Here is a 26811-nt window from a genome sequence, read left to right as displayed (position 1 = left end):
TTTTTTGTTTTTATTGCCAATGAGCTACTCCAAGCTGCTCCTGTCCGTGCCTTATGAAACATTTTTATTAAATTATTATTTTACCTAATCTAACCTTAACTAACCTAAAGAGATCCCTATTTGTACATTTTAGTTCTTTTGTAATAATAAATAAAGAATAAACATGAAAAACAAGAAATAAGGTACTTGCCTGTTTCTTTCTTTCTTTCTTTTTTTTTTTTTTGCTGTTGACTGTTGATGACAGTTAACTCTACTTTTTTTATACTAATGGTAGTAATGCACTAAATAGTTTTTATTTAATTAAATAATGCAACAAAGAACATAGAATAATAACATGTAAAAAGTAGACAATTTACCCTAACTATTACAATTTTTCTGGCTTTCTAACTATGCAACAAAAACTGTTCCAAATTCATCCAAGCTAGTCATTTTCTTTTCCGTGGGAACAAAGCTTGTACTAACTGAGAAATTGACAATTCTCTGCTCAGAAAGCAATGTAATATAATACATCAATTGGTGGATGATAACCTTGGCTTTCTATTGGTAACTATATGTAATATAGTATTATGTGTAAGAGAGAACTATTAACAAATCCTGAAAGAGAGAGGATGTGACAGGTAGGGTCTGATTTTCTATTTGATGGCTTAGTAACCAAACAAGATTGAAGGCTATAAAAATTATGGTTTGTCTGAGTAATGATGATTTTACAGTGAGTAAATTATGTTAAATTTCTTGCGTATTATAGGGGTGGAGAATAAAATAGAGAAGAGGAGAAGCTTAGAGAAAATGTCACATTTCTCACATTAGGGGAAATTCAGGATTTTTTTTTAAATATTGCATTATATAATTAAGAACTTAAAACTTGTATACTCTTAAAATATGGATTATTAGCTATACTAATTAGTATAACGTAAACAAAATATAGTTTAATTAAAATTTGAATGCAAGTTGCTAAAACCGTGTGACATGCACAGTAAAGTATTGCTGGGGGAAAGGGTTAAACTTGTCTATTTCAAATTATGCATTCATGATAAAGTTATACTTTCTCTCTCTCAGTCAGCCATGATGCCAGCTTCTTTAGATCTAATGGTAACAATCCCTATAAGTTGCTGTCATACAACTATTACCACGATGACTGTGTCTCTGACTACAGCAACAACTTCATCATCCACAAGCAGATCTTATTTGGAAAGTAATTTCAGGCCCACCAGAAATAACTATTTTGACCCAAGAACAGAGAGTGATGGTAAATCTAGCTCAAATAGGTAAAATTTTGTTTTTGTACTAATTTATTGTAGTTTTTAGCTTTATACTAAAAATTGTGCCACTTTATGTTTTAAAGTATTTTGTCAAACATGTGAGGACATTTTGTCAAAAATATTAACTTATTTTTTCTTAGAAAATTACTTAAATATTTTTATTTGATTAAAAATGTATTTCTGTAAAATTAAAATTATGATTTTATATTTTTACCTACTGTTTCAGTGAAAACAAAGACCTCAAAACCGACAAGACAAAACCATGTGAAGGTGATAGTAACTTTATAATTTATTTATTTATGTATACATAAATTATTATTCTTTATATAGATAAGAATTTATCTCTAAAAAAATCTGTTACAAATGTGCAGTGTACTCAAAACATGTATATTTATGTGACCTGTGTTTTTTTAATTACAATAACAAAACTATAATTTCTGCAAAGACTTGATATAATTAAAGCTCAAAGCATGTGCAATTATTTTATGTTGATGATTATTTTACATATTAGTAATGAGTAAAAGACATGAAGTGGACCAAAATTTACAGAAGTGATGTGGAAGAGACCCTAAACCTTGAACTGTTATATGTTGCCAGTAAAAAGTACCAAGCTTGACTAGATTGTGGGAAGGAGTGATGCTTTTGATACACTGAAATTGAATTACTAATTCCTAACTTTGTACTATTACAAACATAGGCAGTTAGTATGTCAGTGCTAGTAATGTGCTGAGTGTTAATAACATGCTGCCATTGGAACTATTTCCTCTATCATCAATCATGTTTATTCTGATGGCCATGGCTCTGCATTGCAGTTTTCATTGTAACTAGTTTCTTGACAAACTTGCCACTGAATGTGGACAATATAAGCTTTCAAGACAATATTAAAGCAGAACAATGGGACAAAGGTTTATTGGAGCCTTATCAGAACACTTTACAGGCATGTAGTCTAGTAAGAATGCTTTAATTCCAGTATCGTCAGACAACTTTTTTATGAAAATAGATATGGATGAAAGTTTTTAAACTTTTGGTTTGTGAGTATTCATCAGTTTCAAATACTGTTTATAATGTTGTTAACAGTACCAGAAGATATGCCAAGCTTCATTGCATGGAATTTTTGTGGGTTAAAATAATATTTTGTAATGATGATTTTGGAGACCTTGCTGTCTTTTGTCTGAGTTTTTCAATTTACCTAAAGAATGAAGGCTGCCTTCTTTCAAATGTTATTTGTTATGCATGTCTTTTTTTTCAAAAAGGCCTGTGTAGTATTGAAGCAGCTATAAATTTACCCTGTAGTATTGTTCTGTTGAGTTGAATTGTTGGGAATTTGCCCTTAACCAAATACATTAGGGCTAAATATATTGCCTATAGCACCATGACACGCCACTATGTCAATAAATCATTCTTATAAGGTATGATTAACTTTTCAAATTTAAGAAATCTGGCCATTGTCATAGTTCTTGATTTGACAACATAAGATAAATTAATATAATTGATGTTGTAAATAAACAGACAGTCTATTTATTATGAAGTCAGTAAATCACAGGAAAAATAAGAGACATTACAATTTTAAATTCATTTCTTTTATTATTTTATATGGTGTGTGTGTTTATATATGTATATAAAGATTAAGCTTAAATTTCTTCATGATTATTGGTGTTATACTCTACAATTTCCTTCAGTGAAAAATCTACTTTGAAGTAATTGTTAATTTTGAAGTCAAGTAACTTTAGTGGCCTGAAGAGCAACAACAACTGACATTGTAGTGTTTATCCTAAAGATATGACTAACTGTTGTTGTATTTCTATCTAGATGGTAGTGTTCATGTCTGTGTAGTATGTAAAGCCCAAGTGGAAAATCCTTCTCAGTTTCGCCCTCTTACTAAATCCAACTGTGATACATTTGGTGTAAAGGAGTCAGATCTGACTCCTGACATGCGTGTTTGTGCATCATGTCGATTCAAAACTGTGCAGAAAAGGTAAGTAATGCATAATTAAAAAATCAACCAGTAATATACAGTATTGATTTAACTTTAACAAATAGAGATACGTGGAACATATGGAATGATAACTAATAAACATCTTTCCTTCAATCTCTCTCAAACACACAGATATATATAATTGTAGTATCTGCAGTTTATGGATCGTGCTCTTTAGGCCCCTACATGTATCCTGAAAAGATAGTTTTCTGTGTTGTTCTTGTATATGGTCTTATTTTTGATGTAAAGAAATTCTATTTCAAGATATCAGTGTTACTTATGTTTATCAATAGGACAAGACACCCAATAATGTGATTGCCTTCAAGAGGTAACCCCTTTCTTTTTTAAAGCAGTTGAGTTATTGGGTGTCTCATTTTTCTTTGTTTACCTCTTGTTTTTTTTGTATCATGACTGAACTTATCTGTTTCACTACAATGCAGTAAAATATATAGACACAAGATGTGTATAATTCAGCATTACATAGATATAAAACAACAATGAAGAAACTATATTTAATTTACTCTTAATTGCTTATAAATTTATTTTAATTTTTTGTCTTCTGAATCATATCACAAACTCCATATTTTACATCTTTGAGCTTGTTTTTATGAACAATTGTCCTTTATATAGTGTTTTAACCTCTTACCAGTGGTTTTTTCATAATCTTGCTGAATAATATTTTTACATTTTAAGTTCTTTCCTTTATCTTGTTTGGCTAAAAAGGCAGTCAGTTTGACTGAAATGTAATTAATGCCAGGGGCACTAAATAAAACAAATCCATCTGGATTATTAGTACATGTAAATGTTAGTGACATTTCACTATCTTGTTGCAAGAAAGTTGACATTCAAGACTTCTAAATATGTTTAAATCATATTTTTGGCTTTCAGGTTTTTATAATATTAACCTTACAGTGAAGTAAGGTATTACTAGATTAAAAAAATAATAATAATTCTTTTAAACTTAAGCATGAAGTACAAATTGGACAGAATTGACACCAGGAAAAAAAAAAAATTACTTTTGATGATTATTTTATTTTGTGGATGACACAAAAGGTATAATCAACTGGTAATATTTTATCTGAAAATCTTCATACAAATTATTCCTAGTTAGGAATACTAAAATCATTAATCATCTCTTGTTAAAACATTTCCATAATTAGTAACTTAATTTCCTTGTAGGTGTCCTATTCCATCGTGTAGAACTCCCAAACGAAAAGTTAAACGTTTACGGCTATTGCCAGGAAAATGGCTTGAGCTACCGTGGGGGCTTAAAAGGTCCATCATGGAAGAACTGTGTAAGTTTTAGTTTATATATTTAAACTTTCAGAAGGATAAAATTCTTAACATTTACTTGTCTGTATACCCTTGGTTAAACTTACTGTATATTGTCTACACACCTCAGGTTAAACTTGCTGTATATTGTCTACACACCTCAGGTTAAACTTGCTGTATATTGTCTACACACCTCAGGTTAAACTTGCTGTATATTGTCTACACACCTCAGGTTAAACTTCCTTGTGTTGTCTACACACCTCAGGTTAAACTTACTGTATATTGTCTACACACCTCAGGTTAAACTTGCTGTATATTGTCTACACACCTCAGGTTAAACTTGCTGTATATTGTCTACACACCTCTTGTTAAACTTCTTGTATGTTTCTACACACCCCTAGTTATAGTTCCTGTGTTCATAATTATGTATAAATTTGATGTTTCCAGTTTTAAAAAGAAAGATTTACTGTTGGTTAATGTTGCTAATGTTCAGAATCTATCAGTTCACAGTAAACAGCAAAAAAAAACAAAAAAAAACTGAGTATTTATATCTTTTCTCCTGTTAGAAGAAACTTAGATATTTGTCAAAAAATAATAAAAAGTCTGTTGCTAACATGGATTTTCTGTTGGATGGATGGATAGATAAGGAATATAATTTTTTGAGGAAATCAATTATTTTACCATTAAATTACATACAGAGATTACAATTATTGCTTTGTTAGTTAAATATAACTGTGTTCTTATCAATATATATATATATGTAACCCTGTAGGCTACAGTAGAGTATTTTTTCTCTTAAACTAGCTCTCCCACTTGAAATAACCAAATGTTGCACTGCATGTCACAACAAGTTAGTTAAATATAACTGTGTTCTTATCAATATATATATATGTAACCCTGTAGTTGTGACAAGCAGTGCAACATTTGGTTAGTTCAAGTGGGAGAGCTAGTTTAAAAGAAAAAATACTCTACTGTAGCCAAGTTATTTAAATATAACTGTGTTCTTATCAATATATATATATATGTAACCCTGTAGGCTACAGTAGAGTATTTTTTCTCTTAAACTAGCTCTCCCACTTGAAATAACCAAATGTTGCAGTGCTTGTCACAACAAGTTATTTAAATATAACTGTGTTCTTATCAATATATATATATATGTAACCCTGTAGGCTACAGTAGAGTATTTTTTCTCTTAAACTAGCTCTCCCACTTGAAATAACCAAATGTTGCACTGCTTGTCACAACCGTATAGTTAGAAAACTGGGAAGTACCCCTAATTCTGAAGGTAGGTTTAAGGTTTTATTTTTATTATTGTAAGAATATCCCCTCGATTATTTTTAATATAGATTTCTCTGTTGTTTTTTCTGTTCATGAAATTTTGCTCAATGAATATTTTTCAAGGCATTTTGCTAAATCTGTAGCAATATTAACTTAAAGTACTCTTGTACCATGACAAGCATTTTATATTGTCAACATTTCATCACATAAAAAAACATCTTAAGTTGTAACTAGTACATGTACTTTTAAATATGTTTGACTCTTTGCATTACTGCTTTGTGATGTTGAAAATATAGTAGGTTAATAATACAGCTCAAGTCTTGCTGTATTTGATTTTAACCCTTTGACTATGACCTACTTACATTGTAACTCTCGCGAAAGTTCTTTACAAAAATTAAACTAGTGGATGAAATTATTTTAAATTTCAGATGAAAGGTTCTATGAGTATGTAGTTTTGAAAAATAAGATATTTAATTTTGATTTTTTTCTAAAGCAATCTTTTTCTTATGCCTTTTTTTCTTTTTGCATTTTGCCTGTCCAACACACAAAGTAATTTTCATTTTAAGTTTAAGATACTCTTATGCATCAGAAAGTTTTAAAATTTCACATGTGAAATCTTTATAATGTCTAGATAATTATCAAATGTTTCTTAAGAAAAACTTTATCTTTTATTTTCACTAACAAATATCTGTACGGGTTTGGTTGATTTGACTGATCTCGTAACCACCATAAAAAAAAAGAGAAAATAAATATAAATTATGCCTTTTTTGTTCTAGAATGACAACAGATTATAACACGAAAACATAAATGATTAGACTAAATATCTTAAATCTCATAAAATTTACATTCATATATATTTACTATTTTTATTATGTTGACCTATCGGCCGTGCCTAGCTAACAATACAAAAGTTACAATGACATGGCTCACGTACACTCATGTTACGGTATCCAATGGTATAAAACTGTCCTTTAGTCTTTACAAAGTGACCTTTCTTGGCTGTGTTTTAGTTGACTAATATTTTGTAAAATACAGTAACATTTCAATTATTATAGATTATTACTATTTACAAATAACTTCTTAAACTTATTTTTCTTAAAACAGAGAACAGTAAATAAAGAAGTAAAGTGAACAATTATCTCTTCTAGTTACGACCTTTGTACTCAGTTGTTCTTGTCTTAGCATGCCAAGCCTTAAGAAAGTTTTGCATGTGGAGGGTGTGAAATGAAATAATTTTTTTTAGGTTTTTTATATATGCATTTGAATAACCAAAAAATCATAAATTACTATATCGATACCAGAATTCCACTATAATTTATCAAGTGTAGTAACTAAGCTGTATTTCAGTCTAAAAAAATAAATAATTAAATAATATATAATACTAAAATTTGAATTATAATCTACAGTTTGGTACCAAACTCAACGACATAAATCTATAAAATAGTAGTTCAATAAAATTTTGAATGAGAGTCAACCAACGCAATTACATGTCCTTTGAACCATGTGGATAGGGTTAAGTGATAATTATTCTCTGGGTGTAGAAAGACATATTGAATCATAATACAACTAAAGTTAGCTTTTAAAAAAACATTACAAGTACAGCATCATATACGAGTCAGTGTGTTAGGATGGAGTTTTCAAAATTATGTAAAAACGAACGAGTATGAAAAATCTGTACAGCTACCTTCATTAATTTTAGATGTGAATAAAATCATGCATAATTTATTTATTAAATTTATTGAAATATTTAAAAATTGTGGTAAATGGATATCTTAGGCTGGATATTATTATCAGTTCTTTCAAAACAGCCTGCAGTGGTTAAGAAGTAAGTATATGAGCTTATAACACTAAAAACTGGTTATGATACTTGCAGTAGGCATAGCACTTGAAACTCATTATGTAGCTTTGTGCTTAATAACAAAAGAAAAGACTTTGAAAACAAGCCTGCAGTTGATGAATGTTGTTAACTATTATGATGACAACCACCAGATAACCCTCTCTCTATGGGCATCTTTTTCTGCACACGTCTTAATGTTTCAGTGAGTTGCATTCAGAATTTAATTAAACTACTTTCGTTTTATGATATACCAATCGACTTTGAATAAAAAAATTACTAATAATCCATATTTTAATAGGATATAAGTTTTAAGTTCTTACTTTTATAAGGCAATATTGAAAGAAATCCCGAATTTCCCATAGTAGGAGAATTGTGACATTTTCTCTCTAAGCATCCTCTCTCTTCTCTAATTTATTTAGAACCCCTTAAAGAAGAACAAATTTAACTTATATTACTATTTATAATATCATCATTTCTCAGGCAAAGCATAATTTGTATAGTTTGGGAATTGTGCCGCATGAACTTATTTGATATTCACGGTGTCAAAATACTCAAAGTATGATAACACCTAAATGAGAACAGTGATTCATTGCTTTATATTCAGCAGGTTTCTACTTCAGTAGCTAACAGTAGAATAACAATAGGAAATAGATGTAAAAAGATTAGAAGAAACTCTCAGGAGATTAACTTGGAACTTTACTGTCCATAGTGAAAAGAACAAAGTACTATTCATTTTGTTTTTTTCTAATTTCTAACTCATCTACTAGCAATAAAATAACTGCAGAAAATAAGTGTGATAAGGTGAGAGCATCAACTCTGACTATAAGTACTTTGAAATTTTGTAATTACTACTAACAATACATTTTAGTTTGCAACCTTCATTTTCGTTATACTTTGATTACTTACCAAGCAACCTGGAGAAATAAGAATAATGTTACAGTACAAAAAGTAACAAATGAAATATAAAGCTTTACTGAAAATAAAAATGTTTGATATTTAATTACAAGGTTTTTAATTTTTCATTTGTTTTAACTGTTTATTATTATAAAAGTAACTAAAATCATAAAAATAGAAAGTTGTTAGGTAAGATAATGAAAGAAAAATAATAAAAACCTTCATAGGGTATACGTACCAGAAGCTTCTACATTATGTTGTTTGATAGGGTCATGTTAATGCACGCACACCATGTAATTTTCAATTTCTGTTGGTATTTTTAGTCAGACATGGTTCAAAGGTCAATAAAACAAAAATTAATAGATATAAATAGATTTATACTGTTAAGAGATTTATGCTATTTTGAATACACATTTATGGTTTCCTATTACAATTTGCAGTTATTGTAGAACAAAAAAGTAATTTAGTGTTATTTCCTAACTTTTATGATGGTTACGAGGTTGGTCAAATCGATCAACACCATATACAGTTAATATTGATAAAATAACAGATTAAATATAAAATTTTATTTAGAAAAAAGTTTGATTATCGATTTTTTTTTGGCTACACCTCTTTTTAACACCTAAGGTGTTTTTGATTAGATATAATGACTTTTTGTCAATACACATCGACGAACCACAGCACACAAGAAAGTGACACTTTATAGTAACCCGCATTAGCTTTAGGAATGCAACTCTATTATTTGGAACAAACCTTTATTTTACAGAACCTACCAGATTCTTTAAAATATATGGTGTTAGTTTTCCTCTATAAAACAGTGTTATTAGCTTCCTTTATAGTAATGCCATGGACTTTAGATTAACAGTTTCTTGTCATCACCCCCATGCAATCAGTACAACAGTATCAAGCATCATTAATTATGCTAATTGCTTAAACTAATATCACATGATGCTAAATGCTCTATAATTAAGATAATTTCATAAAATGTAGTAACTTTTTGTTGAAAAGTTGGTAATGGATAACCAATAATAACCATCCACCCATATGATTCTTTTGAAAACTTGAGTTAGAAACTGCTAATCTAGTTTGCTTGGCCTAAGTAGTACTTATGTATTGGCACGTACTTTCATCTTATTGTTTTGCTGCTCTAGGTCAGCCATTTTTAATCTAAATGACAAAAAAACTGTCCACTTTTACTCTTAGGTGAAGCTGTAGTAAAAATGTTGGACTGAAAGCTCATGTGACTTTTTGCATAGGTGTGTCATTAAATTTGAGAAGTTTTGTTGAATAACTATATACATGTGGCTCATATTTACACCAAATGAGATTCCTGATTGTAGGTTGAAAAGATCTACCAGTATACCTAATTTGAAAAAAATCCATAAAAGTTAAGTATGTTTTTCTATCATATAAAATTTCCATACTTTTGGTGCTAAGAAAAAAAAAAAAAAATAGGAAAAACTCAATCAAAGTTGGAGATGTCTTAATGGATTGCCTTGAAACTTGATATGTGAAGTCCAGTAGAGCACATCCACTGAAAATATGTGAAGTTTGGATTAAAACACAGACTATCACTCCTGTTAATAAACACACTGTCCTGCAGTAGATTGTTTTGGATGCACAACACTCTACTGTGTGTCATTATAAACAAATGTAGTTTCATATTATAATTTGATGTCATTCTAGAAAGAAGAAAATGTAATTTAGATTTATTTATTTTCTTGGTGGTTATGAGGTCAGTCAAATTGACCAACCTTGTATAAAGTTAGGGTAGAAAGAATAAGAAATAAAATATGTAAAGTTTTTCTGAAAACAAATGTTTGAATTTATTTAGGAGGTTTTAGAGATTATGCAATCATCATTTGAGATTCTTCAGATGATGAAAGGTATTTTAACCTTGATGTGGAAATGACTTTGTACTTGGATTAGTTAAAATATACTGTATATATTTACAAATAAAACTTCAGTAAAAAATATGATTTTTTGTGTTCAGAAGTATTGTTTACTAAAAGTCTGCCAAATTTTGTGAAGATGCAGATATTGAGAAATTTTAATGAGTACAAAATGGTTACGAGGTCAATCAAATTGACTGACCTTATAGTAAGAGATATAATCTTATTTTGAAAGTTATCTTACATTAACCGAATGTGCATGTGGTCAACCCTGTATTGTAGAAAAAATATTGACTATAATTACAGATTTACATCATGTATCTACATGAAATGTGGCATGCTTTTTGTAAAATGTGTAAGTCTGTTGTGTACAAAAATCTGATGTGTTACAGAAGTCTTTGCACTTAAGATCTGTCTGGGAATTGATAATGTCAGTTTGACTCAAACTAAAAAATTGGAGTGCAAGATGATGTTCATGTGAAGAATTAAAAATACTTTTGTCCATCGTACAGTTTACATAATTCGTTTACATAACCTACTGAACCTGTGAAATGCATATCTATGTTTTTTCAGTTTCCTTATATATTGTATCTGGTATTTATTTTCCTCTACCATGAAATGTCGCTAAACTAGTGATGTAGGGTAAATTGTGTAGTTGATAACTGTAGCGTAAAATACACAATACTATGTTGATTTTCAATGTGTAATGGGTTGTGGCATGTGCACTTAACCCCAACCCAAGCACATAAGATTCAAGATATATATTATTTTTAAATTCATATTTCTCCAATATATTTCTGTTGTGAAACAATTATATGGATATTGTATATAAATACATTAATAGCAGGCTACTTTTGTCAGATTGATAACTGAAAACGGGAAGTTTAGGTCTGGATGAAATAAACATGCCTGGTTATTACAAATTATTATTACAAATCATGTGTATAAGCTGTGCACAAAGAACCCTGGGATGGATATTACTTCTCTGGTCCCTCCCATCATCTTATAGACTTTTACATATTTTTCCCCAAAGCAATAAATTTATGGTGACAACATAATACCTACAAAATACCAAAAATGGCAAAATGTAGTTCTATTACATGTTGTTCAACCATGACATATATCTCAACCACAGCTGACTTGCTAATTTTCATATTCAAAGTTGTTTTAATATAATGTACTCAGTGTTCTGTATAGTCTTTATTTTACTCTTCTTTCTTTTCTTTGTATTTCATTTATATATTATTTCTTATCAAAATATTTTTTAGTATCTTATTAAATTGTTCCAGTAACAATTTCCATACTTTCATTAAGCATTTATTTTTGTCTCATTTTAGTATAAAAATACCCATGCTTTGGTATACAAACAGAATACAAAATTTGATATTTATCTAACCTGTAAATAATCATCAAAACATTTGGGGGTATAGATATCTAACTCTTCCTACAAATTTTGTAAATAGACTGACGTTCCATTTGTTACAGGAACAGAGTCATCAAGGTGGACCGAAGAAGAGATAGAGGTTGCAAAAAGAGGCTTGAGAGAACTAGGAACCAACTGGGTAGCCATTGGGGACATGGTGGCCACTAAAACAAAAGAACAGTGCAAAAATTTCTACTTCAACTACAAGCATAAATATGGTCTGGAGGAAATAATTCAAGAGTATAAGCAGGTAAGGAACATAATTATGTTGCATCAAACCAAGTCCTCCTCAGCTATGTACAAAAAGCTATATGTTGAAAAACAAAAAAAAGATCTATCTGTCTTTAATTTTCAGTAAGTTCATCAATTAAGCTTATGATTGATATATTATTCATGAAGTTATTTATACCAAGTAAAATATTCTTATATTAGCCTTAAACCTTCTTGTTTGAAACATTTATGTTTTGTTAAGAAAAAATATATTACTTTAAAAAATACAGCCTTTGACAAATACATGTTATAACAAAAAAATATGTGATACACCCAGATGCATTATGTTTTCTAATTTTTCAGAATTACACAGAGATTTACCCTTCAATGTGTGTTATTGAGAATGTAGAACTATCTCCTTTTTAGATATACAAAAAAAAAAATTAAACCATTATTTATATCTATCTTAATCTTGATTATTAAATGTAGAATCATGAAACAAAAGAAGAGGAACATAAGAAAGATGGAAAAACTGCCAGCGATGAGGATGAAAGTGGAGGGACAACATCAAGTTGTGAAGAAGATAATGGATGTAGTAGTGACACTGCAAGTGCTCCAAGTCCAACTAATAAGAATCCAGAAGAAGGTAAATTTTCATGTCATAAATCTTGGATTGAATTTTAATTAACCATTTCATCACCATGCAGACCTTTAATTTTAATTATAAAGAAGCATGGCTGTGTTGTATGCAACATTTCTGTGAGAAATAATGATTTTTATTCTTGTTAAAAACGTGTTAACTTATCAAAATAAGAAGAAGAGCTTTGCAGTGATTGAAAGAATAAAAGTCTTTGTTTGAATAAGGAATTTGTAACTTAATGTTTACAATGTCAGCTTGCCAATGCTCAATTTTGAAACTCCTCAGCTTATAATAGGTCAGTATCGATGTGACATTCACAATTACTGGGTGTTGTAGATTTCTAAGCCACTGGATATGCAGTTCATTTTATAGGTGTTCTGCTTATCCAATTACCAAATCTATTTTAGGAAGTTAAGTTTTGGAATTATTTTTCAACATAACAATTATATTTCTTTGACTATTCATGACAATCTTCATTTCAAGATCTCGAGGAGAAGGTTTTAAAAATTGTTTTTTTTTTCTGCTGTAGACTAAGATTGATAATAGCTAGTCTTAACTGATTGATTGAACAAGTTAGATTCCAGTAGTTGTTTGTACTTCTGTTTGTAGTAGATAATTCTCCATTATAGATGTTTTAAAAGTAATTAGATAAGCACAACATCCAACCCATTTTTCTTGTCAGTTGTTCCAGTGATCAATCCTCAGTTCCAACAAAATGAGAAGAAAAATTGTGGAAATGTTGCCCACTTGCTAAAAAATGGATAATTTGATTTATGTTTTTAAGAATATTAAGTAGGTTTCAGAAAAACATCTAGACTACCAGACTCCAGTGCTGTGAGGGGTAAAAAAACAAATTCTGTGAAAGTTTTTCAAACAGTGCTAAAGTTACAAGCATTTATTTTTGTGATGAATATGACTTTTGTTTAAGTTGTAATTAAATTCATTTAATTTTTAAATATTGATTTGAGACCAAAATAAAAGACGGGTATTCTGAATTTTGGTTTGAAGCAGTATTTAATATTACAAGGTTCTTTTGTTAATGCTTATTTTCAACTAAGTGTATTGATGCAGGCTACTCAAAAGAGATCCCTATGTTATGATACATTCATTTCTGGTATTTCAGGGAAAGACTCTCATTGTAAGCAGCAGGAGGAAGAAATGCGAGGGAAAAGTGTGTCTCAAGCTATTCTTGTTAGCTGTCCAGATAATGACAGCAGTGCTACTGTGAGTGCAGATGAATGCCACGGTCAAGCAGATAGTGATGTTCAAAGAAGTAGGGGAAGAATGAACAGTTCTTTTGTTGCACAAAACATTTCCAATCATCAGGTCACTTGTTCTAGTAAATATGCTCAATATTCAGCAGTCAAAACAAGCCAGCTTCCATCACTTGAGTCACACCACAATCAATCCCATCGAGGATTTCCAGCAATGATGACAACACACAATACAATGCAGGTTAGTAGTAGTACCAAAGAAGAGCCAACATGTGTCAGAGACTTGATTGATAAGGCTATCAAAATAAGTCTTCAAGGCCCAGGCAAGAACCAGTATAAGGATTCCACTATGTTTCAACTTCCAATTAAAGAAGGGCAGGAGATGGAGGCAGGACAAGACTCAAGTGAAGTTTGCATCATTGGTCAAGTACCAGCTGCCCATGAGTCATCACGTTTAAGCTGTGATGTTCGATCATTTCCCCTACCTCGTGCTGAAGGGCTGGCAATAAAGGCTCAACATTTGGTGTGTGAACCTAGTCAAGACCTTGAATGTGAAGTACAAGACCTTAGCAAGAAGGAAAAACCAAGTCCAATACCAGCTCTCATTAGGGAGAATAGGGAGAGAATCACACCTCTACCCCATCCATCATCTGGATTATCTCCATTTTCACAGCAGGTACCTCTCCTGCATTATAGTGCTCCTCCTCCAGCCCATTCCAAGCAGTATAATTGTGCTCTAGATCTCCCACTTCAAAGAGACCTCTACCCTAGTCGAATTGGAGAACTTGGCTCTAAAATGACTTATCCCTTAACAGATCTTTTGCATTCTCAGCCCCCACATCTTGTTCCACAGCAACCAGTTCACAATAATCAGTCGAGTACCACATCTTCTTGGTCTTTTCCAAAACACATTTCTAGCAAATCTCCAGTTCCTCCACCACCACCACCACTAATTAACAACATGAAATTGGCTTATAAAGACAGAACTAGTCATTGTGGATCAATTATTCTTGGTACTCCTCTGAATCAACACCCTTCAGTCTCCCCAGTAAGCATCTCATCTCATTATGAAGGCCTAAAGCAGTTCACTCCTCCTAACATCAAAGATGGAGGATCAATTACATTGGGTACTCCAGTACTTCCTGGGAAAAAGGCTGCAGCCTCAACATCACAACCAGAACTTCATCCTTCTGCCCCTGTATCATGTGAAGATGGGAACACTAGATCTGTACCATCTTCAAGCTCAGTAATGCCAGTGATGTACAATCCAGCTGTTGAACAGTATTACCAAAGAGTGTCTTCCTCAGGGCCCTATCCATACCCAGGGTATTCTGCATCTACTACCACATCCACCAAGCAAAATTTTCCCAGTGAACTTTCAAGTTCCAAGCAATTAATGATTGATTTCAACACTTCAAAACAAATGCAAATGCAAAGAGGAAGTGTATCTGGTGATCAAGAATCCCCACGGGCAAAAGAGACTAGCTCACAACAGGATCAAGTAGCAATAAATGGCTCTGATCTTCAGATGCATCCTGTGCATTCTATAATGCTGTGCCAATCCTCAGGTCCTCAAGGGCAGGCATCCCAGTTTTATCCAGCCATGAGTGATGCCCATTACTCACCTCAGCCCAACACTACCAACAGCCCTGTGTCAGGTCAGTGGCCTCCTTGCGTATCTCCTGTACAGCCAGCCTCCAGACAAAATGTTATTCATAATCAGGCCTGGAGAACAGAGGATAAACCTTCAGTTATTCATACCTCCCCACATGTTTCAGACTTATGTAGCAATAGATCATGTTCTATGCTACCTCCCAGTCATGAGGCTTTTAATACACTTGTGGATGCTGCAGCAGCCCAGCCAAGCCTCACCATTCCTAGAAATGAAAGAAGAACCCCTTTAGCTAACTCAAAAGTTGTCCAGTTAGAGATATTACGGTCTGATCGTGAGAAAGTCACCAATTCTACAGAATTTCAACAGCGCCCAAGGTCTCACCCAGAACCAATACCTTACATCCATATTCAGCCACCAGGTGAACCAAACAGATTGGAACAAATATCTGGAAAAACTAATATGGATATAAAGCCATATTTCAGGCAAGAAACATATGGATGCATGATTGATTCAAGGCATAACATGAAGCAAACTTCTGAGGTTCTGAGACACCAACAGCCTTCTGCTGCTCTTCATCTTGTCAGAGAACCTTTCACCCAAGAGAAGTTTGAACAAGAGATGATGTTACAAAACTTAGTTAATTGTCAAAACCCTGAAGTAGGCCAGGATAAATACCATTCTGTTCCTATGAAGAAGATAAACTTTAAGTCTCACCCTTATCGCATAGATGGTCCTCTGAATATCACACGTGTTCCTCTTAATCAGCCTGACTTAAACATGGAGGCTGCTATGATGTTATCTCAGTCCTTTCAAAAAGAGAAACCTAAAACTACAGCATCCACTAGAGGAGTAACTGCTGGGAATCTAATTGATGCCATCATCACTCATCAAATAAACCAGCCTGCAGAAGGTACTTTAAAAAACCCTGAACCAGAAAGTGTTTTACTTCAGGGTCAAGAGAGTGGTAAAGATGGAGACTTTACTAGACTTCCTTCCTTAAAAGAGAAGATTGTAACTATAGATGATGAATCTGAAAAAAACGTGAATGGTAGGTCAGAGTTTTGTGTTTCAGATCATGGTTCAATAAGACCTAACAATGTGATTGAAAAGACTTTTACCCTTGGTCAACGCATTGAAGCAATCATCTCTAAGAATTATAGTCCTGGGCCACCTAATAATGTGCAGGTCTCTAAAAGTAACTCCTACGCCGAAGGAAGACTAGCAGGCGTTACTTCTCAAATGTCTTTCCACAAAAGTTCCCAAGTAGCTTCATTTAACTCTCAACATGTTGATGTTCCTACAGGAAGACCCTTAGAAGGCATAGCAGCAGCAGCAGCTGCTGCTGAAGGTTTACATGGAAATAATGATAGGTATTGTGCTATATCAGAAGATCAAAACTCTTTGACACCAAGTCCTGCATATCAGAGTTGGAAGCTGAGAAGAGCTCTTCAGCAAAATAGAGAAAGAGCACAGCAGTCACCCAGTGGATTTTCAAGACCTAACAGTTGGAATCACCCACCTTTAAGGACACCAAATCGCCCACATTCCTCTCCTCTTACTCCATACACTGTGGAACCCATCTCTCCTCCAACCCATTTCAATCCTGATGAATTAAACACTTCCAATCTTCATTATGAATCACCAACTGGATGGTTCCCTGGTCAAGTGACTGTTAGACATGAGGGGTTAGTGATCAGTCCTACTGCAGGTCAGTGTGCACCAGGTCTGTCAACCATGCACAGTGGCAGTCAACATCAGCAAATGGGACTATCTCCTTTGGACTATGTGAAGAATAAAATAGTGGAGGTGATGAGGACAGCAGCAGATGAGACGGGAGAAGCATCAAATCAATTCCATTCCCAGCAAGACAGACAAGAAAAAAACTTGCCTTTCCCAACTCCAAAGAGCATAAAAATACAAGAAAGGTTAGAACGACCCCAAAGCACTGGGAGTGCTATCCAATCACGGGATAGACTAACACCACAACCAGACCTTAGATATAGTCCTATTTTGGTAGGAGGTTCTTCCCATCTCCTACCACGACCTTCTTCAGTTTCTAGTAAAACACATTATATGACAATAGATGGTTTTCGGAGTCCAAAGCGAACAGTGGATGGCATTTTTAGTTGTAATGGGTCTACCATGAACATTAGTGGGATGCGATCAAAATCAGCATCACCTGTTTGCATAGATCCAAAGAAGGAAACTGAAATAATGAGAAAAAGGCCAAGAACAGAGAGTCACTACCCTCATGAAAAACATCCCAACCTTCACCGACATCTAGCTTTAGACAGTTGTGGGAATGATAACATCAAGTCCAATAGAGTACGACATTTGCACAATGAAACTTCTATAAACAAAACTTTACCTCTGAATAATGCTACAGGTTCTAGAATAGAGCCAGTGTCTCCACCCTCAGCTCCTCAGACTATGACACGTTCCATTGAAGAAACACATCATGGCCAGGGTTCTGAGAATGCTGTCAGTATGAGATCCTTATCATTGAAATCTCCTGGTGTTGATAGTCGCTCTTCTCCCTTCAATGCTTTACCTTCAATACCAGATAGTAACACACGATACTCATCATCTCCTGCAGTTGTTACTGTATCTTATCCCAACTATTCAGGGGTTTCAGCCCAGTATACATATCCATTCTCAGCTCTTAGTATCAGTAAATCCACATCTTCTTCAAGCAGCAATTCACCTTCCACTCAAAATCCTCTACCTAGGGTGTCTTCTGCTCTCTCACCTCTGCCAGAACTACAGGTGGCCCCTCTTTTATCTTCTCAATATGAGCCACTTTCAGATGAAGACTAATTTTACACGAAATTAACGCCATACCTGCCACGTGTGGGAAACTTACATTTATAGGGTTGTGCAGAGTGCTTGGCTAGAAACAATAGTGTGTTAATCTGTATATGTTTTTGTTGTGCCACAGTTAACACTTCTGGCTACCAAGTACAAAAGAAAAGATGGTTAAAATTGTGATATCCAAGTTCGATATGAATTTTAGATAGTTGCATGGAACATATCACTGCCAGTGCAGTTAAATAATATGTAGCTCAATAATAGCAAGATGTGTCGAATTGATTGTCACAGATGTACGCATTGTGCCTTGGTGTTAGATGCTAAAAAAACGTATGCCTGAAAAAAAAGGTAACAACAGGTGTTTTTGTTAACCAGCTTGTTTGCAGATTGGTATTTCACCCTGATCCTGTTTTAAGTGATATATCATTGTTATATAAACAAAACAAAAAAGGTTTAGTTGAAGATCAGTATTTAAGACATTTGAAATAATTATTTCACTTTTCTGTACCTACTCGTTGGGACAGTACGGATTATAAAGATATATATATATATATATAAAACATGGGAAGAAACTGGTAACAACTAAATGTACATAATGGTAAACTCCGTTCTTGTGGGTTCTTTAGAACATTAAATCAGAGATAAACTGTACACTGGTGTTTAGCATTCCTGACGATTAGTAGTTGGTACTTTGATGAAAAAAAAAATAAAGATGTTGACAATGCTAGTAATGAACAAAAAAGAGAAGCCTTAACTGTTGTTTTTATTTAGTTATGTGTGGAAATACAATTTTAAAGAATATTTTACTTTACTATAAAAATGTCATGAATAACTTGTTTTAAGTTAGACTGGTGTATTATTTTTAATATATACTCGTATATTAGTATATTTTCTGTAATTACAATATTAATACTGATAAAACAAAAACAACTCAGCTGACATCTCTGCTGGTGACGAACAAGAAACGCATTATCGTTTTCAAACGAAAATATCTAAAACCTTATACAAAAGGAATAAAAAGATTATTGAAAATCCACGCGTCTATAAGTCCATTTCCATGATGGTCTAATTTTTGTTGTGGGTTTTCCTTCAAGAAGACTCGCATTAGAAAATTTAGCATAACATGCTTTCTTAAGTGGTAAATATTCTTTGTAATGCAGAAAAGACACTAGTTTTTTTATGATTTTATAGCTTAGTGTTGAAATGTTGACAAACAGAACATCATGCTACAGTGTAAATTTAATCACTAGAACAGGTATCCATGGGTTCATGATAATAGTTTCTTTAGCCAAGTTTATAGAAAAAACAAAGCATAAATAAATATGTAGGTTTCGGAATTCCATCCACAAGTAAAGTTAGAATGTGAGCTTTTTATAAAATTAAAGGCTACTCTGAATAATGGTCTAATAGTCTATCTAATTAAATGAACAATATCTAGTCTTCAGTACGTACTTGTATGCGTGCTAGCTCACGTGGAAACTCAATATTCCTGTTTGCTAATTGTACAATGGTACTTTTACGTTTATACGAGTGCAAAAGTAGAAGACGTTTAACGTGTGAAATTATACACGAACTTTTCTCTTTGTTAAAATACTTTTATTTGCGAGCTTTCGACCCTCTTATGGGAGCCTTCATCGGAAAACAATGTACTGAGCGATAAAACTGTGGAACACTGCTTTAAAATAGGTAGCTAGGAAACAGTCGTAACAGTAACTGATATCTGCTATTCAATTTATTAAACATGTAGAATTATGATGAATTTATATAAATATAATAGTACTGTCTGTTGTATGTACATGCAACTACTTCTCAGAGTGTGGATGGATCTTCATTAAAATTGGTAAGGAGGTTCATTGGGTCCATGGGGAGATACATAGAGACTTGCGGTTTAAAATTTTGCGTTTTGCAGTTTTTATGGGCGTTTTTTACAACTACATATAAGGGAAGCAACTTTTCATTTTTAAAGATAACCGTTAATTAATTATAAATTTACATAACTTCCGTCCAGGAGACGAGTACTGCAGCTAGTATAGAATATAAATCAATTGGTTCGATATAATAAACATAATGAAAATACAATTATAGGTGTAACGTAGAGAAATAAAAATAAAGAAATTTTTCTACTTCAAATAATACATTGTAAAATTAAAGGTTTAATTTTACATCAAAACCACGACAAATAATGTGTTTTATGAGTGGGGTCCATACAGTATTGAGTTGTTTTCGTTATTGCCCGATAGTTTGTTGGTTCATTGTCTTGTGCTTGGATGGCAATAGCTTCCTTGATTTTCCTACGTTTCGTGTTTTCTTCTCTGTCTATTATTTTTGCATTTTTATGTCTATTATATGGTTGTTTTCCTGAAAGTTAAAAGCCGTAGCAGATGTGTTTATAACACAGTTCTTAATATCTCTTTAAACCTTATCTGTAACGGGCGTTGTGTTTCCCCTATTATTACACTCACACCTAGTGCTTTCAACCACGTTCTCTGTGAGAGGACTGGGACGTAAGGATTTCATTTTCGTAAGACTGTCGCATAGTGTAGGAGGACTTAAGAAAACTACGGTGATGTTAAGTTTATTCGTTAACCTACGAAGATTTTCTCCTAGGCCTGGTATTTAAGGATGAAATGCCTTTTTCTTTTCGTTGTGATTTTCAGATTGTGGTTCAATAGTAATTGAGATAGATGGACCATATAACACACCTTGAATCGTTTTATTTGGATAACCGTTATTTCTGAAAATCTTATCAAATCTTCTTTAAGGGAGAGTAAAAAAAATAATAAAAAAATTTGATGCCATTATGGAAGGAAAACGAAAAATAAATGAAATGGTGACAAACGAAGACATTGGGTTTTTACATTTCTTGGGACAATAATTTTAAAAATTCAGTTTTATAACGTCGCTTTAACAAGAGTTTGCTCAAGAAAGAAATCTCGGGATCTGAGTCAAAGATAGTGACTATACAGGTGTTTATAAAAACTGTTGTGTACAGATATATTTCGTTTGTTTTTATACTTTAAATCTAAATACATATCCTGCATGATAGGTTTTTGTTTCATTCATATCCAACTCCATAATAGAACAACGTTATTTAAATGATTTAACTATTTAAAACATATAACCATTTTTATACGCATATAGTATTCCACTTGATAATGCTGCATATTTGAAAGAAAAAAAAGATTTTGCTCATATGGGAGGTCGAGGATACAATCTCTACTATATTCACCATCATTTTTTGCTTAACAGTGTTTCAGTAGTCAATAATTTTAGTACCTATATCAAAACCACGACAAATGATGTGTTTTATGAGTGGGGTCCATACAGTATTGAGTTGTTGTTGGCCGTTGTTTTCATTAATTCTTGATAGTTTGTTGGTTCATTGTCTTGTACTTGGATGACAATAGCTTCCTTGATTTTCCTACGTTTGGTGTTTTATTCTCTGTCTATTATTTTTGCATTTTTATGTCTATTATAAAAACCTACAAAGATAACCGTTTGATTACACCAGATAATGCCAGAATATTGAAAATAACATAGTTGTGGAGTTTTAAGATAACACGAGTTTATCCCTTAGTCTAACATTTAAACGTGAAGTATTGACAAATAGGAAATTTTGTTACTCGGATAGTATATTGTGACTTGAAGGAGAGGTCACCCCGTATCCGAATCGAGAATACAGATGCTTAGCCCTAAATTTATTGAGAAATCTGTGATAAATCTACGATACAAGCCCAAATTTTTGAAATGACAATAACTTAAAAAAATGTCTACCCAGTGATCTGATGATTTTTGTCAATATAATTAAAAATACGTTTAATTAAATTCATCATGGTGGAAGCAAAATGGCGTATCGTATATTATAGGTGTATCTATATATTTAACGAGTAAATGAGGCTATAGTTAATAAGTTACTAAATTACTTGCCCTCATGTGGATCCAGGGTGGACACAGCGCAGATAGCCCAATGTGTATATTTTACACTTGAGCATCAAACGTAATTTTTATTTTGCGCACATACGAAACTGGAACGATGTACTGAATATTGATCAATTTCACCCCTTCCTTTTATGACTGTAACTATAGTGTGAAAAAAAGGGGATGAAATTAGATTGCGATAAGTTTTGTTAAAAGCGAAACTTTCATAGAATTACAGAAAAGTTTTGTTTTATTTGGCACTTGTTGGAGAATACATTTACAGTAGGTTTTATGAAAAGTAAAACGTGACCCAAATTTCTAGTATATGCACAAATCAATTACACTGTTTAAAAGGAAACAACGCAGTAAAAATATCCACATATCTTACACATGATGTATACAATTGTATTTCTTGTTCTTATTCTAGCTTCATTTTTTCTGTACATGTTGAGTGCAGAATTAATTGCTATTAATACTCTTGTTAATGTGCACGTTACTTGGACGCATATATACACATATATTATACAGCAGTTTCTTTAATGTTGCGTCTTATACTGAGCCCTGTTGATTACACTAGATAATGCCAGAATATTGAAAATAACATAGTTGTGGAGTTTTAAGATAAGTATTGTAAATCTATAAATGGAAAAAATCCCGAGAACAAAAATCATCTATTGCTTCATGTTTTGAAATTTAAGAAATCATGCCTGTGTGAACTTTTTAAAAGTATAACAATGTAGATTAATTAGAAACAAGTTTAAATCTTGAAGCGATAAATCCAAACGGCGAAATGTTATGGCGATCAGATGTCTGTATTGTTGTCATAGTGAATAACCTACATGATCACCCAAGACTATTAAATAATCTATATCCCCACTTTTCGTCTGCTAATCTGCTCCTCAGGGAGTGCCAATAATAAACCGTGCATGGGATATTCTTGCAAATTAATATCAAACTAGCAGAGACCCACAAAATATTCGCGGTTAAATCAGTATTGTCATTGCAACAGTACTTCCTTAAATACAGGATTTCTAAAATAATAGAAAATAATTCTAATCCCAGAAACTGAAATATAAGCCTTCATTAAGTGCGGCTTATATTAGCTAAAGAGATAAATTAAAACTGTAACTTATTTGTTTTGTTAGGGCTAAACTTTACCGAACTTAATACTATCAATAAATAAACTTGTAATGTTATTCTACTACCTAACGTTAAGCCTTTTTTGAAAACTCTGATAAGCTTTTAAAATGTACAAAATCTCTACTAAAGTATATTTATATCCTCCTTTTGTTTACGTTCGTTGATATGAAGTGCACGCGGATGTACATTTAGATAGTAGGTGCGCGCACAATTTCATGGTTAAAAAAACGTAAAATTATTATAACAGATTTATTGTGCTTTAATTGTGTTTATATAATTTTCTCAGTTCTATTAGCAACACTTTTTCTATAAATGCTATTAAGTAAACTTTCTGAGCAAACTCTTATTCAGCGCTGGATATAGTCAATATGCACGTGACGTCATGCACTGCGCCAACTGTGTTTATTTCGCCATATTGGACGTAAGAACGATTTGGTGAAATAACGGTGAACCCAGCAGTTACGTGCTTAGAACCGAGTTGTATAATAATGCCAATTGGTTGTACAAATAACCATAAGAAAAATCCGGAACTATCGTTTTACAGATTCACAGTCGATGAAGAGCAAAAGGAATAAATGAGTCGCAGTAGTGAAACGAGCGAAGCCAAGTAGTCATGACAAAAAAGAAGGAAAACAACGGTTTACAGTATAATTTGCGATTCACATTTCCTTTCATGTTAATTACATATATATCCACACACACATAAACAAATTATATTACATCAGAAACTATAAATACAAGTACAAAAAATGTAAATGTTATAAAGACAAGTAGGGATCGGTATATATGTAACCTAGCTAGCTATAGTAATATAGAACGTTTTAACGCTACAAAGAGTAATGAAACAATAAAGTGAAAACTGAGTTACTTAAAATTTTCTGTGGTATCTGTACACATTCATCAATACAGTATTGAAAGTATTACGTTTCTTTAACGTTCCTAAGTTAATTAAACACATGCTTTTTTTTAAAGTTTGATATTCAAATCTAAACGGTATTCACCTTCACTGTCGCGTAGTGAAACTCATTCAACTTTTAGGTAACTCAGTTTTTGTAGTTTGATTTTCTTGTTTCAATACTCTTTGTAGCATCAGAACTTCCTATATTACTATAGCTAACTAGGTTATGTATATACCGATCCCTACTTGTCTTTATAAAATTAAATTTTTTTATTGTACTTGTTCGTTTCTTTTTTATTAGTTATAAAATACAGATGTTCGTTTCTTTTATATTAGTTATAATGTTGTACGCCACCAATACCAAGCGTGAGGCATGGATATGCCTGATTCGATTCTATTAATCCTCAGGATCTCTACCAACCTACCCTCAAATCTAATTGTATGGCCAAAGTAGCGCATCGTATGTTATATATATATGTATGTATGTATACTAGTATCCTTTTCGGTACAAGAAAGGAATCATTGAGATCCCATTGTTTGTTTGTAATTAAGCACAAAGGTACTCAATGGGCTATCTGTGCTCTGCCCACCACGAGTATAGAAACCCGGTTTCTAGCGTTATAAGTCCACAGCCATACCGCTGTACCACTGGGGTGGGGCTCTGTGAAAGAAGTAGAATGATAAGGTTCGTCACTTTACTGTAAGCTTGTCTGGAAAAGTCACTTACCTACTTAGATGAAGATTCGTTGGTATAGTGAAATTTTAATCCACTCCATAAACACGTATATAGCGATATAAGCGGCTTTATAAGTATAATACACTTAGTTTTGCTTAGCCAATACTATGAAATAGTCATTTTTAATAGTAAGAAATTTTAAAGGTGGCTTTAAATGGGTGATTTTTATGGCCGCCAGTTTGTTTCATCACGATCCCTATTATTAAGTACTAACGTATTTAGCGATATTTAGAGGGATTGTAGCTGATACTTTGCAGTGCTTGTTTCAAGAAAAAATTTAATATTTGAATCGAATCATGCATTAAAAGCTTTAATATTAGTTTGTGCAGTTTGGGAGCCTTGCTGCCCTTGTCAGTTTACTGTTGCCTATAGGCCTAGGCCTGTCACATAAAAAAAAAGTTTGGTGCAGTGGCCGTAGCACTTGCTAAACAAATAAATTGATATATATTAATCTAAAAAAAACCCCTACTAGTATAAGGCCTACAAAATGTAAATGTGTATGTAACGTTAGAATTCATGCGCTATATCATTAAACAACGTTATCAAACAGCCTCACAAAGAAGTCGACTTCCTTTTAACTTAGAACTACATCAATCGTTAGCATACATGAAATACTGCTAAGTAAATAAAAGTGATTAATTAAAACTCACCTAAGTCCAGTTTAACAACTATTGTAGCAGTTGCTTACTTTCGAGTAGATATCGTAATTTGACGAGTCGTACATTTTACACAGTCTGACAGTGTGCACTCAGCCTGTCACAAAATATTTATAGGCATATAAACTTTTGTATGCCTTCAATACCTTTCCTGTGTAATGTGAGACACTGAAAACTATATAACTGAAAATATCTGGGTATTCCACGTTGGGAATGTCCATAACTGTGTCACCTTTTCTCAACATGACTAATGAAGCGCCATCTAAACTTGTGGTCATTGATGGGGGGAAATAAGACGCGGATCCGTCATAGCCATTTTAAATTGCCGACATTTTCCCTTGCATCGATGTTTAGACGGTTCATCTAAACACTTTGTCAAAACGCAAAGTTTTGCTGTAATGTTAGAGTTGGGAAAGCAGTCATGTTTACGCCCAAAACGGCAGGTGATAAAATTAGTTTCGCATTCAGTCACGTGACAACATATCTATAGCAGATATGGTGTAGTCGATATTATCTATTCTTTACATTCCCTCGCAAGTTCCTAAAATACCGTTTAAAAGACAGGTGTAGCAATAGAAACAAGTTACCCATCGTTGCTTCGCCAACGGTATATAATGTAAACATACAAGCTTCGTAATTCATGATACTAGTGTCTAAAATAAATAAAGATAAATATGTCTAATTTGATTTTCTAAATGACATTTTATTTTTAATTATAAAATAGTGAAAGGTTAATCTTTCATTTAGGTCTATGTGATTCATCACTTTCGGTACGTTAAGACAGACAACACCGCTACGACTACACCTGTCCTTTGACTGTGAAAATGTGGCAACCAACTAGCAAAAATGTAACATGTAAATTCAAGTTTTTAACACAATCAGCTATGCAAATAATACATTTATGAGATTCTAAGAACTTGTGAATTAAAGTGAAAAATGTATAAAAATATGTCAACCGCAATATATATGCTACATCTTTGAGAGAGATATGAAACTTTCTTCTAAATAAGATTCCATGAAGTCCACTTTCCCATAACTAAAATCAAGACATAACTTTAAAATTCACGTGCATTTCCTAAAGGTTCAAGAAAAAAAAATATATTTTCATTCCAAGAAGACCCAGAACCAACTATTTAGTTCTCTGTC

The 26811-nt window shown here is 32.6% G+C and overlaps 1 protein-coding gene across 3 annotated transcripts in view; it reads left to right on the top strand.

The window, feature by feature from the left end:
• LOC106459370 overlaps positions 1–18664 on the top strand; it is a 94908-nt gene extending 76244 nt beyond the window's left edge. For all 3 annotated transcript variants that reach the window (XM_022385841.1, XM_022385843.1, XM_022385842.1), the window contains exons 14-21: positions 1057–1265; positions 1486–1529; positions 3069–3234; positions 4414–4529; positions 5708–5791; positions 11893–12080; positions 12530–12686; positions 13804–18664. In XM_022385841.1, coding sequence (XP_022241549.1) covers positions 1057–1265; positions 1486–1529; positions 3069–3234; positions 4414–4529; positions 5708–5791; positions 11893–12080; positions 12530–12686; positions 13804–18326 — 5487 coding nt within the window. In that variant the 3' untranslated portion in view covers positions 18327–18664. The remainder of the gene's footprint in view (positions 1–1056; positions 1266–1485; positions 1530–3068; positions 3235–4413; positions 4530–5707; positions 5792–11892; positions 12081–12529; positions 12687–13803) is intronic.
• Positions 18665–26811: the final 8147 nt, after the last annotated feature.

The sequence above is a fragment of the Limulus polyphemus genome, unplaced genomic scaffold, assembly GCF_000517525.1.
Source record: "Limulus polyphemus unplaced genomic scaffold, Limulus_polyphemus-2.1.2 Scaffold598, whole genome shotgun sequence".
In the NCBI taxonomy this organism is placed as follows: domain Eukaryota; kingdom Metazoa; phylum Arthropoda; class Merostomata; order Xiphosura; family Limulidae; genus Limulus; species Limulus polyphemus.
This window is presented reverse-complemented; position numbering and strand designations above follow the sequence as displayed.